Source organism: Sphaeramia orbicularis, chromosome 3 (genome assembly GCF_902148855.1).
Source record: "Sphaeramia orbicularis chromosome 3, fSphaOr1.1, whole genome shotgun sequence".
NCBI classification, from domain to species: Eukaryota; Metazoa; Chordata; class Actinopteri; order Kurtiformes; family Apogonidae; genus Sphaeramia; species Sphaeramia orbicularis.
In genome coordinates this window covers 18,284,631-18,309,393 of record NC_043959.1, presented here as the reverse complement: position 1 = coordinate 18,309,393, position 24,763 = coordinate 18,284,631, and the positions used below count along the sequence as shown (strand labels likewise).

At 37.9% G+C, this 24,763-nt stretch overlaps 2 protein-coding genes and 2 non-coding genes across 4 annotated transcripts; 1 reads left to right on the top strand and 3 right to left on the bottom strand.

Annotated features, from left to right (window-relative positions):
• Nucleotides 1–1,715: 1,715 nt before the first annotated feature.
• trnaf-gaa (transfer RNA phenylalanine (anticodon GAA)) lies at nt 1,716–1,788 on the bottom strand. Its single transcript has one exon. It is a non-coding gene; the product is annotated as a tRNA-Phe (tRNA).
• Nucleotides 1,789–2,589: 801 nt separating this feature from the next.
• On the bottom strand, nt 2,590–2,662 carry trnaf-gaa (transfer RNA phenylalanine (anticodon GAA)). Its single transcript has one exon. It is a non-coding gene; the product is annotated as a tRNA-Phe (tRNA).
• Nucleotides 2,663–3,431: 769 nt separating this feature from the next.
• mesd (mesoderm development LRP chaperone) lies at nt 3,432–7,321 on the bottom strand. Its single transcript, XM_030131076.1, has 3 exons — nt 7,143–7,321; nt 5,739–5,971; nt 3,432–4,451 (listed from the first exon to the last, which is right to left on the bottom strand). The coding sequence occupies exons 1-3, from the start codon at nt 7,296–7,298 to the stop codon at nt 4,184–4,186; spliced, it is 657 nt and encodes a 218-aa protein (XP_029986936.1). The 5' UTR covers nt 7,299–7,321; the 3' UTR covers nt 3,432–4,183.
• Nucleotides 7,322–15,267: 7,946 nt separating this feature from the next.
• tlnrd1 (talin rod domain containing 1) lies at nt 15,268–19,549 on the top strand. The gene has a single exon (XM_030130815.1). The coding sequence runs from the start codon at nt 17,009–17,011 to the stop codon at nt 18,071–18,073; it is 1,065 nt and encodes a 354-aa protein (XP_029986675.1). The 5' UTR covers nt 15,268–17,008; the 3' UTR covers nt 18,074–19,549.
• Nucleotides 19,550–24,763: the final 5,214 nt, after the last annotated feature.

Genomic DNA, 24,763 nt, shown 5'->3' with positions numbered 1-24,763 from the left:
GTTGTTGTTGGTTCTTTGTCATGAGTCTCCGGGGGTTTGTTGACATTTGTCGTTCAGTTGGATGAACTAATTTCTTGCCAAAGGTCAAGGTTGTCGTGATGTGAAAAACTCATTTCTGTCCAACATTGATCCCGTTTACATCCACTAATACTCTGATCATTATTAGATTTGCGGAGTTATCAGATAGTTAGTGATCATTAGTCTGTGCTTCATTAATCTGACAATGGGATCCCTCAGGGGACTGTCTTAGGCCCCATCATTCATATGTTTACAGTAATGAATTTTCAGACCTGGACCTGGATACTGGTACAGGTCTTTGATGATCTGGACCTGAATACTGGACCTGGATACTGGTCCAGGTGTCTGATGACATGGTGAGATGTGAATCATCGGGTTCACAGGAGGATGGATGTGGGCGAGAAGGTGTTAATGAAGTCAGAGTGTCCTACAGAGACCAGACAACACTCTTCATCCTCCTCCTCCTCTTCATCCTCCTCTTTGTTCTTCTTCTCAATCCAGTTAATATTGAGTTTGTGATGAACTAAAGGATTTTACTTAGTTTCATTTACTTTACTCTTCTTCTTTTACTCTTTCATATTTTTGCGACATAATATTTGCAAATTAATCTCAATCCACCATTTTTTTTGCTTTATCCTTTTAATTTTGTTATATTTTGTTATATTTTAACTGATATTTGTTGTTTTGTCGTTTCTATGTTAGTTGTGACTGAGAACGTCATCTTTTACATCATCAAGTGGAATCATTTCTGGATTAATTTTTTAAATTTCATATAATTTTACATTTAGTATTTCATTTGTAATTTTCCATATTTTTTTCTCATTAAAAGTAAAACCCTGATTTTTCACTCATACCAAATGGTCCAGTCATTCTCATATTGTACAGTTGTAGTATTTATATTACATTTATACATTTATTTATTTATGTGTGTGATCTACATTAACACAAAATATGGAAGTTGCAGATGTTTGAGTATTTTAGATGAACTTGATGAAAACAATGAAAATGAAGAGGTGTTTATTAACGGCAAAAAATTCATTACTTTAAAAAAGAAGAAAAGAAGCTACTGAAACCGAATACACAAAAGAAACTGTTCTGAGTCTGAGCAGTAATTGTTATACATCCATGACAGCCATTAGTGGAAAGGATTAAACATCCTGAAACACCCCAAAGAGCTGTAAATAAATGTTTACAACACCTTTTCAACAAATTGGAAGTCCTGTCCAATATTAGCCTTTTTATGTTTCAGCCTTTAACGACCATTAGAAGAATACATTTCAACAACCTCAGACACCTCAGGAAGCACTTATGAAGGCAGAAATTAACTGGAGTGGTTATCAGGCAATTTGACAACCTGTCAAAACTGACCTTACAATTTGTCCACTGGAGGGCAATAATGACCTTTAGAGGGAAAATTTGAAAGACATGAAACATGTCAGGAAATACTTATGAAGAATCAAGAAGTCATGAAGAATGGTTTTCAGACAATATGCAAACCTGTCCAAAATGACCATTTTTGGAGTACACAGTATAGCCTTACTATTTGTCCACTGGAGGGTGCTGACGACCTTTGGAAGAAAAGTTTGAAACATCAGAAACTCTTATGAAGGCTCTAGAAGACATATTCAATGGCTTTCAGTCATTTTGACAACACGCCAAAATTCTCCATTTATACATCGGGTAGAACTTTCACTTGTTGCCGAAATCCAGGATTGAACCAGGGACCTTTAGATCTTCAGTCTAACACTCTCCCAACTGAACTATTTCAGCTTTAAAGATATATGTCATGACTTTTAGAGCATTCAGAGGCTCTATAAGTCATGAAGAATTGTTTTCAGGCATTCTGACAACCTGTCCAAAATGACCATTCTTGAAGCACATAGTATATATAGCCTTAGTATTCATCCACTGGAAGGTGCTGACGACCTTTGTAAGAAAGGTTTGAAACATGTCAGGAAACAGTTATGAAGGCTCTAGAAGTCATATACAGTGTGTGTATGTGTCAAAATTCTCCGTTCATGGAGATCATTGGATGGGACTTTGTCTTCTGTTGCCAAAACCCAATCTCAAACCAGGGACCTTTTTGATCTTCAGTCTAATGCGCTCCCAACTGAGCTATTTCAGCTTGAAAGAAGTACATTTCATGACTTTTAGAGCATCCAGAAGCTCTGTAAGTCATGAAGAATGGTTTTCAGGTATTTTGACAACCAGTTCAAAATGACCGTTGTTGAAGCACATAGTATAGTCTTACTATTCATCCACTGGAGGGCGCTGATGACCTCTGGAAGAAATGTTTGAAACACATTGAAACATGTCAGGAAACACTTATAAAAGGACTACCGGTCATATAAAATGGTTTTCAGGCACTTTGATAACCTGTCCAAAATGACCATTTTTGAAGCACATAGTACTTACATAGCCTTACTACTCATCCACCGGAGGGTGCTGATGACCTTTGGAAGAAAGGTTTGAAACATGTCAGGAAGGCTCTAGAAGTCATATACAGTGGTTTTAACTACGTACCAAAATTCTCCATTTACGGAGCACATTGAATGGGACTTTGTCTTCTGTTGCCAAAACCCAGGATTGAACCAGGGTCCTTTAGATCTTCAGTCTAACAGTCTCCCAACTGAGCTATTTAGGCTTGAAAAATATTATATTTCATGACTTTTAGAGCATTCAGAGGCTTTATAAGTCATGAAGAATTGTTTTCAGGCATTTTGCCAACCTGTCCAAAATGACCGTTGTTGAAGCACATAGTATAGCCTTACAATTCATCCTCAGAAGGGCTCTGATGACCATTGGAACAAAGGTTTGAAACACACTGAAACATATCAGGAACACTTACTAAAGGACTACAGGTCATATAAAATGGTTTTCAGTCAATTTGATAACCTGTCCACAAGGTAGGCAGATATCAAGATTTCTCCAGTTTTTATAAGCTCTCAAAGTCATGAAGAATGGTCTTCAGGCAAGATTCACTTACATCTGATGTTTGTTGAGCTCAGTGCAACCATCTGCATGTTTCATGAACATTATGGGATGAAATCATGTTTTGGAGGAGAAAAAAATTGCCAGTATTTTCAGATGTGTCAGGTGGTCTAATAATTGTGGCCACCACTGTACATTTTTGTAAATATTATAATTCTAATAGTCAAATATCATGTTAAGATGCAGTTTTCAGTTAAATAACATTAAACTTGATGACTGACTGCACCCACACTCCCCTCAAACCTAAAACATAAGCCCTGAAGCTGCTGGAACATTTCCTGAATCACTCACTTCATGTTGCTAATAATTAATATCATGATTGTTTGGTTTAATCTCCACCCACTTCGCTTTTATTTCTTGTTATAGCTGTTATAATTATTTAAATATCCACAACTGTGGACAGAAACAATAAAAATCCTTTCTGAATTGTATAAAAATGTTTATTTTTCTATTCAGTGGAAAATTAAACACATGAGTGCATTTGATTTCACTGATGTTGGTACCTAGAAAAACTTCCATCGGTTCAACCATTCTTCTCATAAGTACCTCTCAAACAAAATGAGCATGTGTTTTATTCATTCAGTGAAAACCTGATTAAAGGGCCAATCTGTAAAATTCAGAATGAAAAATTTGCTCCAGCAATAATCAACAGAGGCGGCAACATTTAAAGTTACCTGTTGAGTCACTGTTCAAACCTACACAACAAATTCACAGTACAGTGTTACTACGCCTCTTGTGGTCCAAAATGGTTTTACAGGACATGATAGGCTTGGGCTAGCAGATTAGCATGCTAACCTTAAATATCTCTGAAGGAAAAGATAATAGCCTCTGTGATGTAACATGAAAAAGTGTTATTTTTGACACTTCCATGCTAATTTTAGACCACTTTTGGACATTTTCAACCTGAAATATTACAAATTGCTCCTTTAAAACACTGACTTTACAACTCGTTAAAGGATGTGATCATGACTTTTGACCAAGAACTGAAAAACAGGTGGAGACAAACCCGAGAGTCTCTCAGCATTTACATGAATACTTTAGGTTTTGTAAGTTCAGTCAGAACATCGCCTCCTCGTGTCTTTTGCGACCTCCTTGGAGTTTATTTCTCGTAGCAGTAAAACTGACACCATCAGACAGTGGAGAACCCGACTCCTCATCTCCTGCTGTGACTCCATCAAAGCTCCTGCTTCAGGTTGCTGGCAGTGTTGCCCTCCAAGTCTGGTTTCTTGTTCTCCGTCTTCTTCTTGCTCTTCTTCTTAGTGTTGACCTCATTCTGCTGCTTGTATTTAGCGTCATCCTTCTTGGCTGCTTTCCCAGGGAACACCTGTCCCTCCACGGTCACGTCCACACAGCGTTCCTGAGCCACCAGGAAGTCTTTGACCTCCCAGGCCATGCTGCCGTCCCGGAGCATGAAGATCACCCTGTTGGAGCCCACCACGAACCTGCAGGAGAGGACAGGAAGGGATGGTATTATTCTGTTCATGTCTGAAATTTTATGATCCAAGTATAAACCCACTGAACCTTTAAAACAGGTCAGAGTGTGAAGCTACAGAGTTAGTTTGTGTCAGTTTGCTCCTTTTGGAGGTGGATCAATGCCTAACAGAGGATGGGTAACCAGAATACAAACAAAGGAAAAACTCTTGGTCATGGACCTACAGTTCTCACAACAAAAACACTGGAAACACAGGTACTATTGCAGGTAGAATAGAATAGAATAGAACATTTAAAGTGCAAAAAAAAAATGTAAAAAATATCACACAAAATTATTACTGAATATATGCAAAAAATTATTTCTTTATTCAGAGGATATTCAGTGTTTAAGGTGTACATAGACAGTGTACCTATTAAAGAAAAAAGACATCAGACATGTATAACAACAGTAGTATCCAAAAATGTCTTTAAATCACCCTTTGCACTTAAGGCTGAAACAATTTGACAGTAGTTTTCAAAGCATCTGCTTAAGAGGCACCGTCTCTAATCTTGGATTGAAGGTCATTAAAGACTAGACATTCTATGATATGATGAACAAACAAAATATTCATTCAGCTATTCCACAAAACACATATACTGTGTATGAGATATCTGAAAACAGTAGCAATAAAAGTAAGTATACGAGGCCTAAGTTCACTTCATTTTTCTGAAGAAGTACAACTGGAGTTCAGAATCTTTGTTGGACCCATGGATTCCACCGTTGGCTGTAAGATTTCAAAGGAAAAGATAGGACCTACCCTGCAAACACCTGGTTTAAGATCTCTATTTGAACTGTGATCTCATAAAAAGGGTAGCATTCTGAGGAAGGAAACTGGCTTTTACAGTGCAGAAAGGCTCGGATATACCAGCATTTCACAGAAGAACACTAGAGAAAACTTATAGATCAAGAAACTCAATGTAGTTTGAGGGGAAAAAATAGTGAAAAAGCCCTCAACTACATCTCATGTTAAGTATTCTTAGGTGTCTTTATGTGACGTGCATTATGTAAATGTGGTCATGTGATAATAAAGGTGACACTCTGAGGCCAAAGTTCAGGACTCCGGTCACATAACACATAAACAACGTGAAAAGAGTTGGAACTTTCTGAAGCATCGTTATCTTAAACTACAGCTTCAAACTTGTATGATGCAGAATCATTTGTATATTAACTTTTAGCTCAAAGTATGTGACAGAACCTGGCTCCTGTCTTTAACATAGTTCCTACTCTCCAGCACTGTATGAATGTAAAGACCAAGTACCTCTGAATATCAAAGTTGGCATTGAAGAGGCTGCCCTGCCACAGGCCTGTGATCTCCTCTGTCTCCTTCTCGGTGGGATCTCCGGACACTGTTGCAAACACCATCAGGGTCCTGCCCTTCTTGGACATCTTCAGCAGCTCTTCAGGTTTGGATGGATCCACCTTGGAGAAATCGATGGGTGGAGGAGATCGTCTGTGCTCTGGGAGGTCGCCCTCCTCGATGTCATCATCTTTCTGTGAAGATAAAAGGAGTTACTCTGAATACTTTTTCAAATTTTTAGAACTACAAAACTGCTGTGAAATGTGTGTGACTAGCAAAATGTGTTGAATTAGTTTTAAACAGTGAGCAGTGATGAAAGACATACACATCTACATTACTTAAGGAAAAGTTTCTATTCCACAATGTGAAAATACTCTATTACAAGTCAAAGTTCCGCATTCAAAAAACGTATTAAAGTATGTAAGTATTACCAGCAAAATGTACTTAAAGCGTGAAAAGTCAAAGTGGTCACTGCAGTAAAATGGTCTGTCAGTGTTTAATTTACAGCTGCTTTTGAATCTACATTGCATTTTACTTTTGTAAATGTTTAATATTCAGCTTATTTGGACAATTTAACAAAATATTGGTAGTTTAATCTATGGCACTGTATTATAATCTGTGCAATTCTGTGTTTCATCATATCTTTGTGCCTTTACAGTACTGCAACAAATATCTCTAAAAAGTCATATTTTCAACTTTCTGAGATTGTATTTTTCAGTGAATCAAGACTGGCTCTTAAGGAGTGTTTTTATCTTAAGAGGGAGGAGATTTGAAACTCATCTCATAAAGAAACATGTTGTCCAGTCCTTCAGTTTATCATAGACATTCCCAAACATTTAGAGATAACATGTATTTCACTGGACTTGAAAAAAAGCTTAATACGAAAAGAAAGAAGAAATGAAAAGTGCTTGAGTAAGTCTGCTCTTTATTTTATTAGCACTGCAACAAAAGTACTGACATCTCACTACTTACAGTATGTTTAATAAATGTGTAATATAAAATAAATGTTTGATAGTGTGTTTGACTTTTTTTTTCTTTTTAAAAAGATGAACAGCACATTTAAGTGACATAAATGGATGCAGCAAAGGAGAATAGGATACAAACTACAGTATGTGGTTCCTGTAGACTACTGATAAGCAAGTCAGTTAGCTAGATGTAGAACACTCTAATACTAAATCAACTATTTAACGTCTTAAATGTATTAGACTACACTTTAAATACGACGCTGGTGACTGTTTATAAGGCTTGAATTTTACAGTAAACAGAATAAATTCCAGGACTTCTATCTTTATGCTATAGTCTAATTAGCCTAGCCGCTAGCTGCAGGCTGTTTCGGAGTGAATGAAAACTAACTCCTTATCTTACCTCCCACTGCTCCAGAAGCCGCGCCATATCCGCGTCATTGTAGTCTCGTATGTCTTTCTTTTTCTTGGGTTTTTCTTTACTTTCAGCCGCTAGAACACAAAGCAAATTAGTGCAGAGCAGGAGCACTACACATCTCCACCTGAAGTCAGACGCCATGTTTACAGATGGTATCTTCTGATTGGCTGCGCGATCCGCCGGTCACAAGACAGCAAGGGGGCGTGTCCCAAACGATGTAAAATGTGAATGTACGAACAGGAGACGTGAGCGTTTCAAAATAAAAGCGTCGTAACAAATAAAATAAAATAAAATAAAATAAACACTGACAATTTTTTTTTTTTTGACAATGACCACTTTTAGGCTTCATACTTTAAGTGAATTTTGCTGGAAATACTGTGAAAATACAGTGGAGTATTTTCACTTTTTGGTATTAGTATTTTTACTGCAATGAAGGATCTGAATACTTCTTCTACAACTGGAAATCTGGAAAGAATTTTGTTGCTTAACAGTTCACACAAACTTGTTTTAATGTTGGTCTTTCACCGTCTCCTTTCCAGGGCTTCACAAATTGCTATTTTCTTTTCATTTTATGAGGTGATAGTTTCCCCTTTTTGCCCAAAACTTTTTAGATTTTATTTTCTGTCCTCTAAGTTTTACTCCATATCATCTCTATGCTAACCACCTTCCCCTGACGCTAGTGAAATCAGACAATAATAAAAACAAGTGCTTGTACAGATGGGTGAAAAATGAATTGTTGAGTCACCTTGTGCCTCCAGAATACCAGTTTAACACAACATATTCACATTTTATTGGTATTTTGATGATGGAGCGCTGGGAAAGCACCGTTTGACACATCGGATCAAACTTTCCCATAGGTGTTTTCTGGATTTGGAGATGTGGTCAGTGTGAAGGTCATAGCATATGATTCACATAATTTTCATGTGGTTTACTTCACCCTTGCGTCCTGAGGATGGGGACATTGTCATCCTGGAAGAGACCACTCCCATCAGGTTCTTCCGTTCATTTGTCATCTGTACATTTGGTTTATAGATGAGAGAACCACAGTGGAAAAACACATATCAAATAGGTACAAATGAGCTCCATTTTCACTTTGTGGCCACATTTGTGAAAGTATAATATGATGAAGCAGTACTTTCTCACAGTCAGAATGCAGCTCCGTTATTCAGGCTCTGTTAGAATAATTGAGTGTGTGAGACAGCAGAGTTCACAGGGTCGTTGGAGATCAAAGATCAGCCTGGCTGACACAAACTGTAGAGCTGTTTCCTCTCAGGACGACTCCACCCAATGGCACTGTGCCCTGTGCAGCTGCGAGGCCCACTGACAGTCTGAGCGTGCTCACAGTCACAGTCAGTAGCTTCATCACAACCTCATATTAGGAAGAAAACATTTTACAGTCACATATCTGAGCTTCAGTGGTACAGTGTCATCCTGTTGTTGAAGAAACTGGAGTTTTTCTAGTGGTTTATTAGGATTCTGCCTTTTAAGTTTTGGAACATATTGCAGTAGTCTTTTACACTGTGTTGAACAGGACAAAGGAGTAAACATTCAGTCAAATCGATGCCCAAACAAATAGAATTTACCTTTTTTTTTTTTTTTTTTTTACAGTATAAACCTGTATGACCATCAAATATTAGTTTCTATTTAATAAAAGGCATTTTTCCCTGACAGATAGATACACCTTAGCTTTAGCTCATACATTTGTAAAGTGCTTTTATTGGTTTATAAAACCCTTAATGGTCTCAGCCTTATTTATTTATCTGATTTGCTTTTAACATATGAGTCCTCTCAGACCCTCAGGTAATAATAATTTAACTGTTCCTAGAGTCTACATTAAAACTCATAGTGAGGCCTCATTCAGCTTTTATGCCCCCCCCCCCCCCCCCCAAACAGTGAAACAGTCTACCTGAGGACCTGTGTGTTCACATTTTTGAAAAGTAAACTTGAAATAAATTCTTTAGTTTAGCTTTAAGTCAGTCTCTTGTTAACATTGTTTTACTCTGTTCTTTTTATTTAATTTTTATTTGCAACAGTGAGACAAAGTGTGTGTGTGTGTGTGGGGGGGGTTGGTGTAAAGCACTTTGTGCTACATGTAATATGTATGAAAACTGCTATACAAATAAAGTTTGATTGATTGATTGATAAATTACTCTGACAACACTTTAAAATAACTTATGTTTATGGTTTCACACAGTCAGTAAAATAGTAATTAGCATTAGCTGATCTCTGACACCTCATTAACTCTATATTTCACTCATATAATACTCTGACATTCAATATATCAACTTTAGTGTGTTATTGCAGGACATAACAAGACTTTATTACTTTTGTGATTTTAAAAAAAAATTTATTGTCATGTGGAAAATCAAGATCAATGGAGTTACCGTATTTACTTCATTGACCCTAAGTGGCAACAACAACAACAACAACAACAACAAAAAATCCAAAACGTGTATATATGTAAATAAAATACAAGAAAAAGTCATGTAATGTGGAAGGAACATGTTTTGTAGAACATTCCAACAACATTTTTCTAACATTAGACCCCCATGCATACTGGTCCAAACCCCTGTCCACATCCACATGATCCCTTTGAACATCATTCCTTACATTAGTACCATTACTTCATCATTCCTTACATTAGTACCATTACTTCATCATTCCTTACATTAGTTCCATTACTTCATCATTCCTTACATTAGTACTATTACTTCATCATTCCTTACATTAGTACTATTACTTCATCATTCCTTACATTAGTACCATTACTTCATCATTCCTTACATTAGTACCATTACTTCATCATTCTTTACATTAGTACTATTACTTCATCATTCCTTACATTAGTACCATTACTTCATCATTCCTTACATTAGTACCATTACTTCATCATTCTTTACATTAGTACTATTACTTCATCATTCCTTACATTAGTACCATTACTTCATCATTCCTTACATTAGTACCATTACTTCATCATTCTTTACATTAGTACCATTACTTCATCATTCCTTACATTAGTACTATTACTTCATCATTCCTTACATTAGTACCATTACTTCATCATTCTTTACATTAATACTATTACTTCATCATCCCTTACATTAGTACCATTACTTCATCATTCCTTACATTAGTTCCATTACTTCATGGTACCGAACAAAGCAGGTACACTCACTGTTCATGCAGAGGTGGACCTTATAGACCCTGGAGACCACATTAGACCTCAGATTGGGGACTTACTGTCCTCACTAGAACTGTTGCTGTCACTGTCTTGTAATGTGTGCTGAAATGACCAAAAATAGTCACTTGCCCGATAAAGGGTTAATTGAGCTACAGGATGGAGAAACAGCCACATTTCCTTTCCCTAAACAAGTTAAATGTGAATAAACATTTCTCACAGGTGTATTCATATCGAACACATCAGTTAAACGATTGGCCTTCCCTCCCACAATCCCTCATTCTTCAACAACAAAGACACCACTCAGATTACAGATCACAAATCCACAGCTGCCACGTAGGAGTTTCATCCTTTTCACATTATATCCACAAACACGTAAACGTGTATGCATCTGCTGCAGATGCTTCTTATTATATTCATGCGTTGATGTCCTGGACAGACTGTAACAGCACATTTAGCTGTTAAAAAGATGATAAAAGATTCTTCCATCTCTGTTATTTATTAATCATCAATTATACTTCCACCCACTTCTTTACAAATAAGTGAATGAAATCTTTTTTTTTTTTTTCATGTAAATGTATGTCTTTTTTTATGTTTTCTTGCAATCTGTTCTATTTCTAAGGACTAAAGTAGGATTACTTAGTTTGTTTTGCTGCATAATTGAAATAAACCGAAACTGAATTATTAGTATTGTGATTTTTTAAATGTTTTTTTACTTTTCTTTATGGCAACTTTAGCACACAGTTACTTTGCAGATTCACACTATTCATATAAATTAAAAAAAAACAACAACGAATAAATTAAGCGCAATTTTAATAATATTATGCCTTATTTTATCATTTATACATGTACATCACAGCTTACAGATCACAGTGGATCTACAAATGCACAAAACATTTAATAACAGACATAACAGTGTTAAAGTTCCACATACTTCTCTGAAGACATTTAAGGTTATTCATATTTTTTGTAAAAGGCTAGTTCTGTAAATGTATACATATCTGTGCAATTTAACTTTTTTTTTTTAACACTAAAACAAAGAGAAAAATGTGCAGTTTTCCTTATTAGATTAGATTGTTATGATAGTATTTTACTGGTCTGACCCACTTTAGACTGAACTTACCTAAAATGATTTTAACATCCTTGATTGTTAATATCTTCAGTGTAATTTTTGCATTTCACAGATTCATCCTACGGGCTGGATTGGAACCTTTGGCGGGCTGGTTTTGGCCCCCGGGCCACATGTTTGACACTTGTGCATTAAGGGGAGTGAGTCAGGTTCAGGGTCGAGGTGGTGCAGCTGTGTTAAAGTCATCTAGTGGCTTTTTTTGGACTACTATACACAAAGAAAAGCCAACAAAGTTAAAGTTAAATGGTCAGTATTTTCACTGGGATGAGCTTTATACTAGAGACAAAAGACAGAAGGTTTCCTGTGTTGTCTTAAATATTCTAAATGGACCAGATGTTCCTCTCCATGATGCATGGATTTGTTTATGTGTTTAATGCATCTATTGTTCCAAACAGGCACCAAATGTGCAAAGCTGAGGTTAAAAAAGCAGTTTACACGATAAAGGAATTTCATAAAATCATGAAGTCATGTTGTGCAGTTTTCTTCAAGAGAACAGGGGCTTTCATTTGGGTCTAAAGGCTCTGTTATTATCTGTTATTATGTTATTAGGTTTATTTCCAAATCTTTGGTTGTCATTCATGCTTTAGACCCAGAAACAGCATAGTTGTGGTGGTTAAGCTCAGCCTGTGCAGGGGCTTTGGAGTTGAAATTTGGCCTAAAGTTTTGTTACAGCTGTGCAGTTATGACAGTTTAAGTCCTTAATATTCAAAACTGTGAGCGTATGAATATTTAGGACTGGGGTTCCTATCAAGCCTGTTACTACTCGAATATAAAGACTGTGCATTACTTCAGACTTATAGGTGATCTAAACAGGCAACATAAAAAAAAACATTGTCTTTCTGACTGATTGATATTTCTGACTGCAAAACATGAAGCCATATAGTCAGTCTTCACTATTTATTTATTTATTACTTACTTACTTTTTTGTTTTTTACCCATAAAGACCCAAACAGCCACTGGCGACCAAAACAAGCTATTGACCTAAACTGTTTAATACCTGTTGATCCACTAATCCTATCCACTATCCTATCAATACATGTAAATAATTGGTGTAAAATACAATTCTTCATCTTTTCATGGTCATCAGATACGACCCATTTGGACGTTCAGAGGCTCTGTTGTTACCATGGAAACACCGTCATCTTCTACAACATCGATTCAACAGTAAAACCCATGGAGCTGGATCAATGACAGCGGATGGACACACTGGGTTTATGTTCAGTTAATGATATATTTGACCAAAAAAATAAGTTTTTCTTCATTTTTGTCTGTTTTGATATAAGAACCTTTGAATTTACTCTGAACTTTTATGAACATCTACCTGATCAGTGAATTAAATACACAATTTACACTGAAAAAACTCAATATAAAGAGGATAATATTACAATAAATGGTGATAAATCACTTAACAAAGATTAAGTATAGAGAAAAATTAACTTGGGAACTGCCACAAAAGTATCAGTGGGTCTTTATGAGTTAAGTAAGCTGATCGTTGTGCCTGTGGTAGAGTTATCTATTTGTTTTGTTCTTTTTAATTAAACCATAATTGATAATTAAAGCAGTAAGTAGAAAGATGCAACATTTAACAGAAATAAGCATCATATAAATTCAAGTATTGATGCAACCAATAAGCAGGTAATCAAAAAAGTGGATAAACAAAAGTTATCAAATATTTTTTAAAAATTAATGACAAAACAGTGTGACGGAACGTTCGCATTTGTGATATTTTGCTAAGGCTAATGTTTTATAATACATTTTGAATTCTTTAACAAATATGTTAAAGTTAGGGAGGGATCTGGAGAACCTTGTTTTATGAATATGATATTTGCCCATCAGTATGATTAGATTAAATAAGAAAATTAAAGGTTTATTAGAACATTCAAATCTAGTAATCATTTCACCTGAGGTTAGTTTTTTTTTTTTTTTTTTTTTTTTTTTATAAACCTTTATTTCAAAGATTACAGTTAACAACTAGAAGCACTCAGAGAGCGCAGACTTCCGCCAAGGCAGATCAGAGGCCCCCCTACCCCCATCCCCGATCACCACCAAAATTTAATCATTTGTTCCTTGTGCCAGTATCAACATTTCTTGAAATTTTCATCTAAATCCGTCCATAACTTTTTGAGTTATCTTGCACACGGACAGACAGACAAACCAATGCTGGCAAAAACATAACCTCCTTGGCAGAGGTAATCAGTCTTATCACATTTGGGGGAGTCTATGAGCTTAATACTGCAAATGTACTGTTCAAATTCAGATTCATTCAAATTTTGATTTGTCATTTCAGCATATAAAATACACAGAAACGAAACACTGTACTCAGGTCCCAAATGGCAGCAGCATTTAGTAAATACTATAAAATACTGATTAAAAAAACCCCCCAAAAAACCCCCCCAAAAAACAAAACAAAACTAAAATACTGATAAAACAAACCAAAAAAAACCTTAAAAAGTTACTCATAAATAACTAAGATTATTATTAAAGCGGCCACAAGGAACATTTGCAAGACACACATGGTCTATTCTCTATTCAATCTTATGTTATGTATTTATTTTTGCTTTGCTATGTTTTCACATCTAGACATTGTATGAATACTATATGCCTCCTGTTCATAATCCTGATGTCTTTTGGTGGATATATTTACATATTTATGTTTATATTTAAGTTGGGGGGGGTGGGGGGGGTGGGGGGGGTGGGACTTGTGTTTAAAAAGAGAGTAGAAATGTACAGATTGTATGATGCATCCATGTTATGCTGTTGAAAATCCACAAAAAAAAAAAAAATATTAACCCTGTGGTATCCGGGTGTGCCTTTTAGGCACATTTTGCACTTCATTAAAAAAACCTTCATATTATTTTTCACAATTTAAATAAGGTTAGAATTCAAAAGTTGTTCATTTTTGCATGATCTTTTAAATTCTGTCCACCAACTAAAATTTGCAGATTGTAAACAAAAGAAAATTACAAGAATATTATCTGTCTCCTAAGTGTGCCTAAAATACACTTTCTTCCATTTGATATGTATGATTAGGGCTGACCTTGATTTACAAAAATAAAATCAAATTAGAGCAGAAAAATAAATCAATATTTAATATTTAATAGTTTGATTTATAGGTGTGCATTTTACGCACACTTGGTGACAGATGCTAGTATTTTCGAACATTTGATCTAACGCCAAAAATAATTATGCAAATTAACCAATGTTAGAGTTAATCATTGACATATGCCAGGCTGCAAAAATCAAATAATATGTGATCCACTTTTTAGGTAGTATACTGAAAAAAAAAATTTTTTTGTTTTTTTGCATTTAAAAAAAGGGTTTGTTTACAATACAAACACGGAATTTAAAGGGTTAAAAAATGTGACAGTTATTGAGTATTTGGTATTTTTATTTATGGCTCAAGTTGATGAAATAGAAAAAAGTGTAAAATAATTAAAAACAAACTGTATGAAAAATTTTTTGACATTATTTCACAAGTGTGCCAAAAAGGCACACTTGGTGCTTAGTAAGGGCCTTGCTGGATGGGATACCAGAGGGTTAAAATTAATTAATTAAATAAATAAATATGTATGTATGTATATACATACATACATACATACATACACACACACACACACACACACACATATATATATATACATACATATACACACACACACACACACACACGCACGCACACACACACACACACACACACACACACACACACACACACACACACACACACTGGGTTAGAGTTAGCAACCGGTGCTTTTACGCTGAAGGTGCAGTTTCCGGCGTGCGCGCGTACATACGTGTGACTTGACGCACGGGGATGTGTCATGGCAGAGAGCGGAGCGCAGCAGCAACAGCAGCAGCAGCGACTCCTCAAACTAAAACCAGTCCTCAAACTCCGCCGAACTCCCCGGACACCGCGTAACCGGACTCTTGCCTCCGCGGCGTCGCTAGTGTGAGACCACCGGCCGGCTCGCAGACATGGAGTTCAGCTGAAGTGTAGTAAAGGAGTCCCCGTGTCGGTCCGTTGCTACAACTTGAGCTCCAGCAGCCGTTTGGCCGCGACCACACCCTCCCCGCTTCCTCATAGTGCTCTGCCCTGTAGCGGGAGCGCGCAGCCCGACTTTGAATCTCCGGGAATAACGGCCGCTTCCTCCAGCTTCGGCTTCCTCCGCTGCGGAACTTTCCAGAAGCTACGGACTGTTTGTTTACGGACTCTAAACTGGTATGGATATGAGAGGCGAGTCCCCATGGAGGATATGCGGGGCTACACACTTTTTGGTCCCGAGTTAAGACGCGGAGGAGGAGGAGGCGGCGGCGGTGGTGGTGGTAGAGGAGGAGAAGGAGGCGGAGGGGGGAGGAGGAGGTCGAGGCGGCGGTGGTGAAGGGCGGACAGACTGACGATGCATATGGAGCCGAGGCGACCGGAGCAACCGCTAGCATCTAACCCGGGACTGAGTCTGAAAAAGAAGAGGTTCAAAGTGGACTGAGGGTGTTTGTGTGTGCTGTCGGACGGTCAGTGGAGTTTATTTTTTTATTTTATTTTATTTTTTTTTTTACTTGGGAGGACTCGTGAAATGATGGTGCCAGGGGGAAACGCACCTCTCCCCGCTGCCCCGAAGAGCTGCCCGGGTGGTGCCCCGTTCGAAGCCCGCATGAACCGGTCACAGTCAGCGGGAACAAGTCGGACAAGACCTCGGTGCTGTTACAGACGACTCACTGCGAAATGATGTTATTATACTCAGAGCACAGTTACAAAACAAAGTTTGCTTGATCCTAATCACATAAAAGACCCTAAGAAAAGGCATCTAAACATAGCACAGAGGCAGTTTCAGCTAATGTAAGGGGATTCCTGATGGGAATGTGTTCTTATTTCAAAAGATATAAGAAGATTTCTGACATTATTTTTATAATCTCAATCTGCACTTTGCCTTTTAGAAGGCATTTTGGTGGCACTGCAGTTTGTGTGTGATTACTTTCTTTTTTTTTTTTCTTTATTCAACAACCTGTGAATTCTTCCTGGGACTACAGTAAGAATATTGACTTTTGGATGATGATGTTCAGGGCATTTAAGATGTAATAAGAGCATATACCTTAACTGGCAGTTCCCTGATTTCTCATACAATATGTTGTCAGGATTTTTTTTTTTTTTTTTTTTTTTTTTTTACTTTCTTGAGTGTGTTATACCGTAGAATTACTAATAACCAAGGCGAATAACTCTGGGAATATGCCAGATCATAGTCTAGGATTGTAATTATAACAAAATGGGGGATGTTATTCAAACATAAGTAAATGCAGTAATGTAGTTTTGCTCTTTCTTCATGTTTACATTGAGATTACATGTCCTGTGTGTATATTATCTATACTCTGAAGGAATATAAGGCAGACTGTTGGGCCAGTTGTTATTTAATTGTAAAAAGTAGTGCATTGAGGCTTATCTTGGACATGTCTTAAACAGTACAATGCAGTGTGCAGCAGCAGAAAACTATAAATAACTGAACCCCTCTACAAGAGCAGTTTGACTCTGTCTCCACCCCCCTCCTTATTATGGCTAGTGGTGGCTCTGGGAAATCTGCTAGTGAGGGATCAACCAGCGCACCCAGTGGCAGTCTGCAGCAGAGGAAACGGCTCTCCTCCATCTGTGACACCTGTAAAGGCAAGATGCAGCTGGTGGCGGACCTCCTGCTGCTGTCCAGCGAGACCAGGCCGGTCATGACGTCGGACGGTGTGGCGCTGGCCGACACCTTTGACCAGTGCAGAGACACGGTGATCGCCAGGACTAAAGAGCTCTCCATTCTCACACACGACATCCAGAGCCAGCTCAACATGGGCCGCTTCACCGAGGTGGGAGACCGCCTCCTGGAGATGGCCGACTTGGTGGTGTCCTTGACCGAGTGCTCGGCTCACGCCGCTTACCTCGCAGCCGTGGAGACCCTCGGCTCTCAGCCCTGCCTTCCAGGTCTGGTGGATCGTTATAAAGTGACTCGGTGTCGGCACGAGGTGGAACAGAGCTGCAACGTACTCCGAGTCACGCCACTGCCAGACCTCACCCCCCAGCTCCTTCTCGAGCTTTCTCAGAACATTTCCACCAACCTGAAGACTCTAACGGACATCTCGTCGCTGGCCAGCGAGAGGTCCAGGGACCGCTTTGCAAAAGAGCAGTTCAAGCTGAGTGTTAAGAGCATGAGCACGAGCGGCACTGCCTTCCTGGCGTGCGTTAAAGAGGTGAAAACCCAGCCCAGCGAGCTGACCAGGAACCGCTGTGTCCTCTTCAGCGCCGCTCTGGTGCAGGCCGTCAGCGCCCTGGTCGGGTTCGCCACAGAGCCTCAGTTCCTGGGACGAGCTGCGAGTATCTCCACTGAAGGGAAGGCGGTACAGACTGCAGTTTTAGGGGGGGCCATGAGTGTGGTTTCAGCCTGTGTCCTCCTCACTCAGGGCCTCAGGGACGTCGCCCAGCATCCTGAGAGCAGCTCCAAAATGGCAGACTACCGGGAGCGTCTGCGGAACTCGGCGTGTGCTGTTTCAGACGGCTGCACTCTGCTCACTCAGGCACTCAGAGAACGCTCCTCTCCAAGGACTCTGCCGCCAGTCAACTCTCATTCTGTGAATTAGCTTATGTAGAGGCGATACGATGCCCAGGCCCTTCTGTCCTGTTCTGATGTACCAAAGAGACTCACTGGGTTCTGCCTGTTCATCAGGTGTAGTGTCACAGTAACATCAGCAGAAGGCTGTCTGTGGGTTGGTAGTGGATCCGATTACACAGGGGGACGCTCTGCTCTGGTTGTTTTTTTCAGAATAACTTAGTAAGCTGAGCTGCTTATTAAAGAAAACATTAATTTCTAAATTACCTTTTGGTTTAATAACGATTCACCAAGTCCATGATGAGAAATGTCCCTGTATCAGCTGTGTTTTAAAGAATTAATAGACTGTACAATGTCATCATGGAACATGAGTGAGAACTGTTTTCTGCAAATGTGTGCACTAGTATCCTGGTTTAACACACTACATGTTAAAGAAGCAGCAGTGAAGCACACACTTTTCAGCAGGTCTTTAAATGTTTCTACAAATTCAAAAAGTAAAGAGTTTGCGTTGACTGACCAACACATTTCTCAAACTGAAACTTGCTAAACTGTTAAAACTGTTTCTGTTTTGATACTCAGCCTTATCTGACTACAACTATATTGTTAGCACAGTATGCTGATGAGCACAGTAATCAGATTACTGTCGAGCAGAACACAGTCGGGTGTGAACTAGTTTTTAGTTTAATGTTTTTGTTTCAGCCTTGACTGAAATGAGTGCAGACCTCTAGATAAATGATCAAAATTACATGAAGCAAAAGCATTTTGTCATAATTATCCAAATAGTGTCTAAATGACTTGATTAATCAACCAAGCATTTCAATTATATTTTTATGTACAAAATAATCAACCACAAAGCATGAGACAACATTTCATTTGCTTAAAATAAGTAGAACTGATACTATCTGATGAATGTGGTGGATTTAGAATTATTTAATGATATTGTGGACAATCTGAAACATCTGATTTTTGCTTCATTGTGGAACTGTTAACGTAAACATCAGAGCAGAGGGTCCCTCGGGCCCATCGGGTCCAGCTCAGGCCCCGTCTGTGGGTCGACTCGTGGTCTTCAAACACCCACCGCAGGGGGTCGGCTTCACGCTGGATGTGACCCCGACCCCCCCCTCTGGCCACGCCCACACGGCCCCGCCCTCCACAGTCCGACAGCAGCCTTCAAACCTGAAAAGTTTACCTCAGTTTTTCAGCTCTGGTGATGAAAGCACCAGCCTCGATGATGGATGTAGCCTCGCTGTGTGAACCTATGGCTGGTCGACCTGCTCGAGTACATGTGCTTTGTGAGATTGAGAAGAGTGGCGAGTGTCCCCATGCTTTGTATTTTTTTATTTTTATTTTTTCCAACATGTGTGAATTCTTTCTTTGGTAAAAGCTGCTGTGAGTGTGTGCCATAGGTTTTACACTATTTACCAGACTTCCCATAGTATTTTAATGTGTTTTGATCATGCATGTAATGGAGTATTTATTTCAACTATTAAAAAAAGTTGTTTCTGATTTGCTGTTGTTGAGCTAATATTTGGAGCCACTTATTCATGCAGATTATAAAACAAAACATTCACTTCTACTCATGTCTTACAGTGTTATCTTCAGTGGAGATGCATTTTCACATATTACTGGATACAGAAAAAAATAGATTTTCGAAGGTAGAGTGTTTTGTAATTCACTTTAATTAATTTATTACTAAGGCTATGTTCAGACAGCAGGTCTTAATGCACAATTTGGGTTTTTTGGAGAAATCAGATTTTTTTTGTGTGTGTGCTCATACATATTCCATGTTAAATGCGACTTCTATCAGTTTTGAGTCTGAACTGAATGTGACTCTGAAGTGACCCACATGAACTAAAGAGGTCCTGATGGAATACGTGACCACGCAGACACACACACTGTGTTTATGAAAGTAAATATTTTTCCCACCGCTCCTCCTGGGATGCAGAATTGTGACGTTTGTCGCATTTCAGTGACATAAAGGTCGGATAAATGTAACCTGGCCGTTCAGACTGAAGTCACATTGGAAAATATCAGATATGTATCAGATTTCGGACCACATATGAAAGTGGTCTGGGTCAGATTTGTGCTGTTCAAACTGTAACAGATCGGATACAGGTCACATATGGGGGGAAAAAATCAGATTTGGGCCACATTTGTCTGCATCTGAACATAGCCTAAGTCTGAGGAGGCTTTTTAAACGATCTATTTGTAATATTTTGTATTTGATTTCAGTTTAAGTGTTTCTAGTGATTCCTTCAATTAATCAAGATGGTATCAGGGAAAAGAGGAAACCTACATGTTATTTATTTTTCATTCAACGGCATAAAATGAGCCTTAGTAAAATCAGCAAAAAGTATACTGTCAGTAAAGTGAGAAACACGTAAAAGTCCCGCATTCAACATCATCAGACATTTGCAGTATTTATGCTAAAATGTGTTAAATACAGAGAATTAAGGTCTTAAGGTGTATTATATTAATGTGTTTTTATAAAGGTTTGCCGATACTATTAGACTACTTGTGACAGTCCAGGTCATCAGAATGAGTTAGTTAAAAAAGCTTAATTTTTAAGTTTCAGGATATAAGTGTCTGACAATATATGAAGAATGACTGCAGCTTTAATGTTTGTCACAATGTACTTTGTAAAAGTTATTTAATTACAATTAATCCATATCAATGGCATCTTGACCTCAGTATTAAAACAATTTCCTGTAGGAATGATGGGTTCACAGACAGAACATTTAATTAAAGATGAATAGATGAAGGTATTCATAGAACATAAAACCGTCTTCTTTGTTAAATTCAGTAGAAGATGTCATTAAATTACATGGCACAAAATGTGTTTTAAAATGTCCATTTCTCTTGGTTCACGGCCATGTGACAACACCCGCTGAAGCGCTGAGTTACTCCTGACCTTTGACCTCACAGCAGACGAGGACAGGAGTGAGCAGATGGATTGGAGTGTCATGTGACCTTTGACCTCTGCTGGTATCTTATCTCTAAGTAGTACTTTTCAGCGTTAAAATACTTAGAATAGTCAGAATACAACACAATACAATCAAAAAAGTGGAACGAACTTCAAAATAATAATAAAGAAGTACAGTTCTGATCTGCTTTAGATAAACCAGGGGTGTTAAACATACGGCTCGTGGGCCAAAACCGGCCAATCAAATGGTCCAATCCGGCCCACAGGAGGAATTTAAAACGTGCAGAAATTACACTAAAGATATTAAGAGTTAAGGCTGTTCAACACATAGACCAAGGTGATATCCAGTAAAATAATATAATAAATCAAATAAAATTTTATTTATATAGCGCCAAATCATAACAAATGGTATCTCATGTTTGAGTGTAAAAGATTGCTAATTGTTATTAGACTGTAATTAACAGGGTTTTTTGTTTGTTTGTTTGTTTATTTTTACCAAAATGTTTTTTTTTCATATTATCTCCATGCAGGTCTGTTAAAATGTGAGAAAACATCAAATTAGCAGCATTAAAAAATTTTTTATTTCATAGTTTTCACACACTATATCAGTAAATACATGTTTCTTTGCTTCTAAAATGAAACGCATGGTGTCCAGCTGAATGGACATTTTTGTAACTCCATAAAAAATAATGGTGTGCGATACTGCATATTTTGGTATCGATCCAATACCAAGTAAATACAGAGCCAGTATTGCCGATATTGATACCAATATATTTCAATAATGATAGGGGATGCATCATTGAATTGCTAAATCTCAATTAATTTTCATGATCTTTAAGTCTTTTGTGATGTTTCCTTTTTTATTATTAAATATTTTAAACCCAGGACAGAATTTGGACAAAGTTTATAATTAAATAGAAAATACTTTATTATTAAAATAAGTTTTTTTTTTTTCCAGAAACAATAGAACAATAACAAAACAACTCTTCCCCATACATTGTCTTGTCTGGAATGTTTTTCTTAAATGAACAATGTGCACAAAATGATCACCAGAAAACAAATTATTTTCTTCAGGTAGTGTTCAGAAACTGTAATACAAAAATTTAAATCTAAATTAAATTTTCACTAATTATTCATCTGCTGTTGTCTCATTTTCGGCCTGTAAATATGCCCACATGTTGCTGCTCTGTGTCTCAGTCTGTGCTTGTGTTGTGTGTGTGCTGGTGGGCGGGGCCACCTGAGCCGGCGGTTTGTTTGTTTGCTTTGTGCTGCTGAGTCGCGTCACGGCACAACATCGAAACACAAGAGGGGGGAGGAGGAGCAAAGTGTGTCTGCTTCACACAGAAGTGGTGAGTCCGGTGACCTGCTGTTACCTCTTTGACAAAAACCGAAACTAAAGAATCAGTCTCACCACGCTAGTATCAGTCTGATACCGATACCAACTTAGTGGCGGTACTATCGATATTTGGATCGATCCGCCCACCACTAATGAAAAATAGGTTAATAAAAAAATCAATCACATTTTTTTTTTTTTTCAGGAATAAAAACACTCAGGAAAAAAATCTTGATTAAGGTTTTCATTATTAATGCATGAAAGGGTTAAAGAAATATTGCAGTTTGGTCTTTAACTGCAGATGTTTCCTCTTTTTAAAGTGTGTTTAATTCAGTGTTTTTCAACCTTGGGGTCAGGACCCCACCTGGAATTCAAATGGGGTCACCTGAAATTTCTTGTAACTGATAAAAAGTGAGTTGACAGAGACAATCCCAGTCCATAAAAGACATGACAAAATATGAAGCTGAAACTGAAGCACTGTGGTTCTGTTCATCTGTCAAATGTTCATTGTGGTCAGTTTCAGATGCTGCAGCTCTTTCATAATTCATAGTTTCAGTTCTTGTTTGTTCAGTATTAATTGTCAGCCTTGTAAATCCAAGCTGGACTGACTGTACATATCCTGACCAAGGAAAATCAAATTCTCCCTTTGTGCAGTAATCTACACCTGGCTTTTCTGCTTCTGTTCATAATAATATATGTTATAAAGACTAAATGTCCTCTAAAATTAAAATTTATTTGCAACATTGTATAGCAAACTATTACATGATCAAAAACAAATAAATTTTAGCAAAAAAAAAAAAAAAGTCTCCATTTTGAATGTCTTGGGTCGCCAGAAATTTGTGATGTTAAAATGGGGTCAGGAGACAAAAAAGGTTGGAACCACTGGTTTAAAACCTGTTGATCCATTAATCTTATCAATCCATGTAAACAATTGGTGTAAAATACAGTTCCCCATCTTTTCATGGTCATCAGATATGACCCATTTGGACGTTCAGAGGCTCAGTAGTTACCGTGGAAACATTGTCATCTTCTACAACATTGATTCAAAAGTAAAACCCATGGAGTTGGATCAATGACAGTGGATGGACACACTGGGTTTATGTTCAGTTAATGACAGATTTTACTGGAAAAGTCACTTTTTTCACAGTTTTTTCCTGTTTTTGATAAAATAACCCTCAACTTTAATTGGAGCTTTAATGAACATCTACATGAACAGTGAATTAAATACAGGAAAATACCTGATTTACACTGAGAAAATACAAAATCCAGAGGATAATATTATAAACTAGAAGCACTCGGAGAGCGCAGATCTCCGCCAAGGCTGATCAGTGGCCCCCCCCGTGGGCCCCCCCACGCCAAGGAGGTTATGTTTTTGCCAGGGTTTCTTTGTTTGTTTGTTTGTTTGTTTGTTTGTCTGTCTGTCTGTTTGTCTGTCCGTTAGTGTGCAACATAACTCAAAAAGTGATGGACAGATTTTGATGAAATTTTCAGGGTTTGTTGGAAATGGGCCCCCCCGTGGGCCCCCCCACCCCCGATCACCACCAAAATTTAATCATTTCTTCCTTATCCCATTTCCAACAAACCTTGAAAATTTCATCAAAATCTGTCCATAACTTTTTGAGTTTTGTTGCACACTAACGGACAGACAAACAAACAAACAAACAAACAGACAAACAAACAAACAAACCCTGGCAAAAACATAACCTCCTTGGCGAAGGTAATAAATGGTGATAAATCATTTAAGAAAGGTTAGATTGAGTGAAAAATTAATTTAGGAACTGAAATAAAAGTAACGCTGGGTCTTTAAGGGTTAACTGTTTAAAACCTGACGTGTCATGGCTGATGCACCCCGTACAAAAAAAAAGTCTCTGTTTTGAATGTCTGGGGTCGCCAGAAATGTGTAATGTTAAAATGGGGTCAGGAGACAAAAAAGGTTGGAACCACTGGTTTAATTCATACTTAGTGATGGTTCTGTTGTGTCTGGGTGGGAACTCCATGGACCATCAGCCACTGCGCTCCCTTCACCCTGGCTTTGGTAGTTCAGTCCAGGTCACACCATTTCTTCTGGAGTAAAGCCCACATAAGCCTCACTTTGTGGCAAAGTCACAGAACCCAAATCCTCATTTAATGAAACGCATGATAAAAAAAGAGATGTCCACCGTGCAGCGTTTGAAGTGGGATCTGGGCTGAATCCTCCGATAACGCAGCACAGGTGAGCCCAGAATAACCGCTGTGGGTTTTTCACACTTACACAGAACACACATGATTGGAGCTTATACAGACGACCTGTACGAGGAAACAGAAAAAAACCACAGCAAGAAAAGACATAAAAACTAAGGAGTAGAAATGTGTATGTCCATGTCTGTGTGATAAGAAGTTACTTACAGATTTTGGGCCATAAATTGGTAAAGACATACTCATATAAGCCCAGACACACTGTATCTGAGAAACACTGATGTCATTTC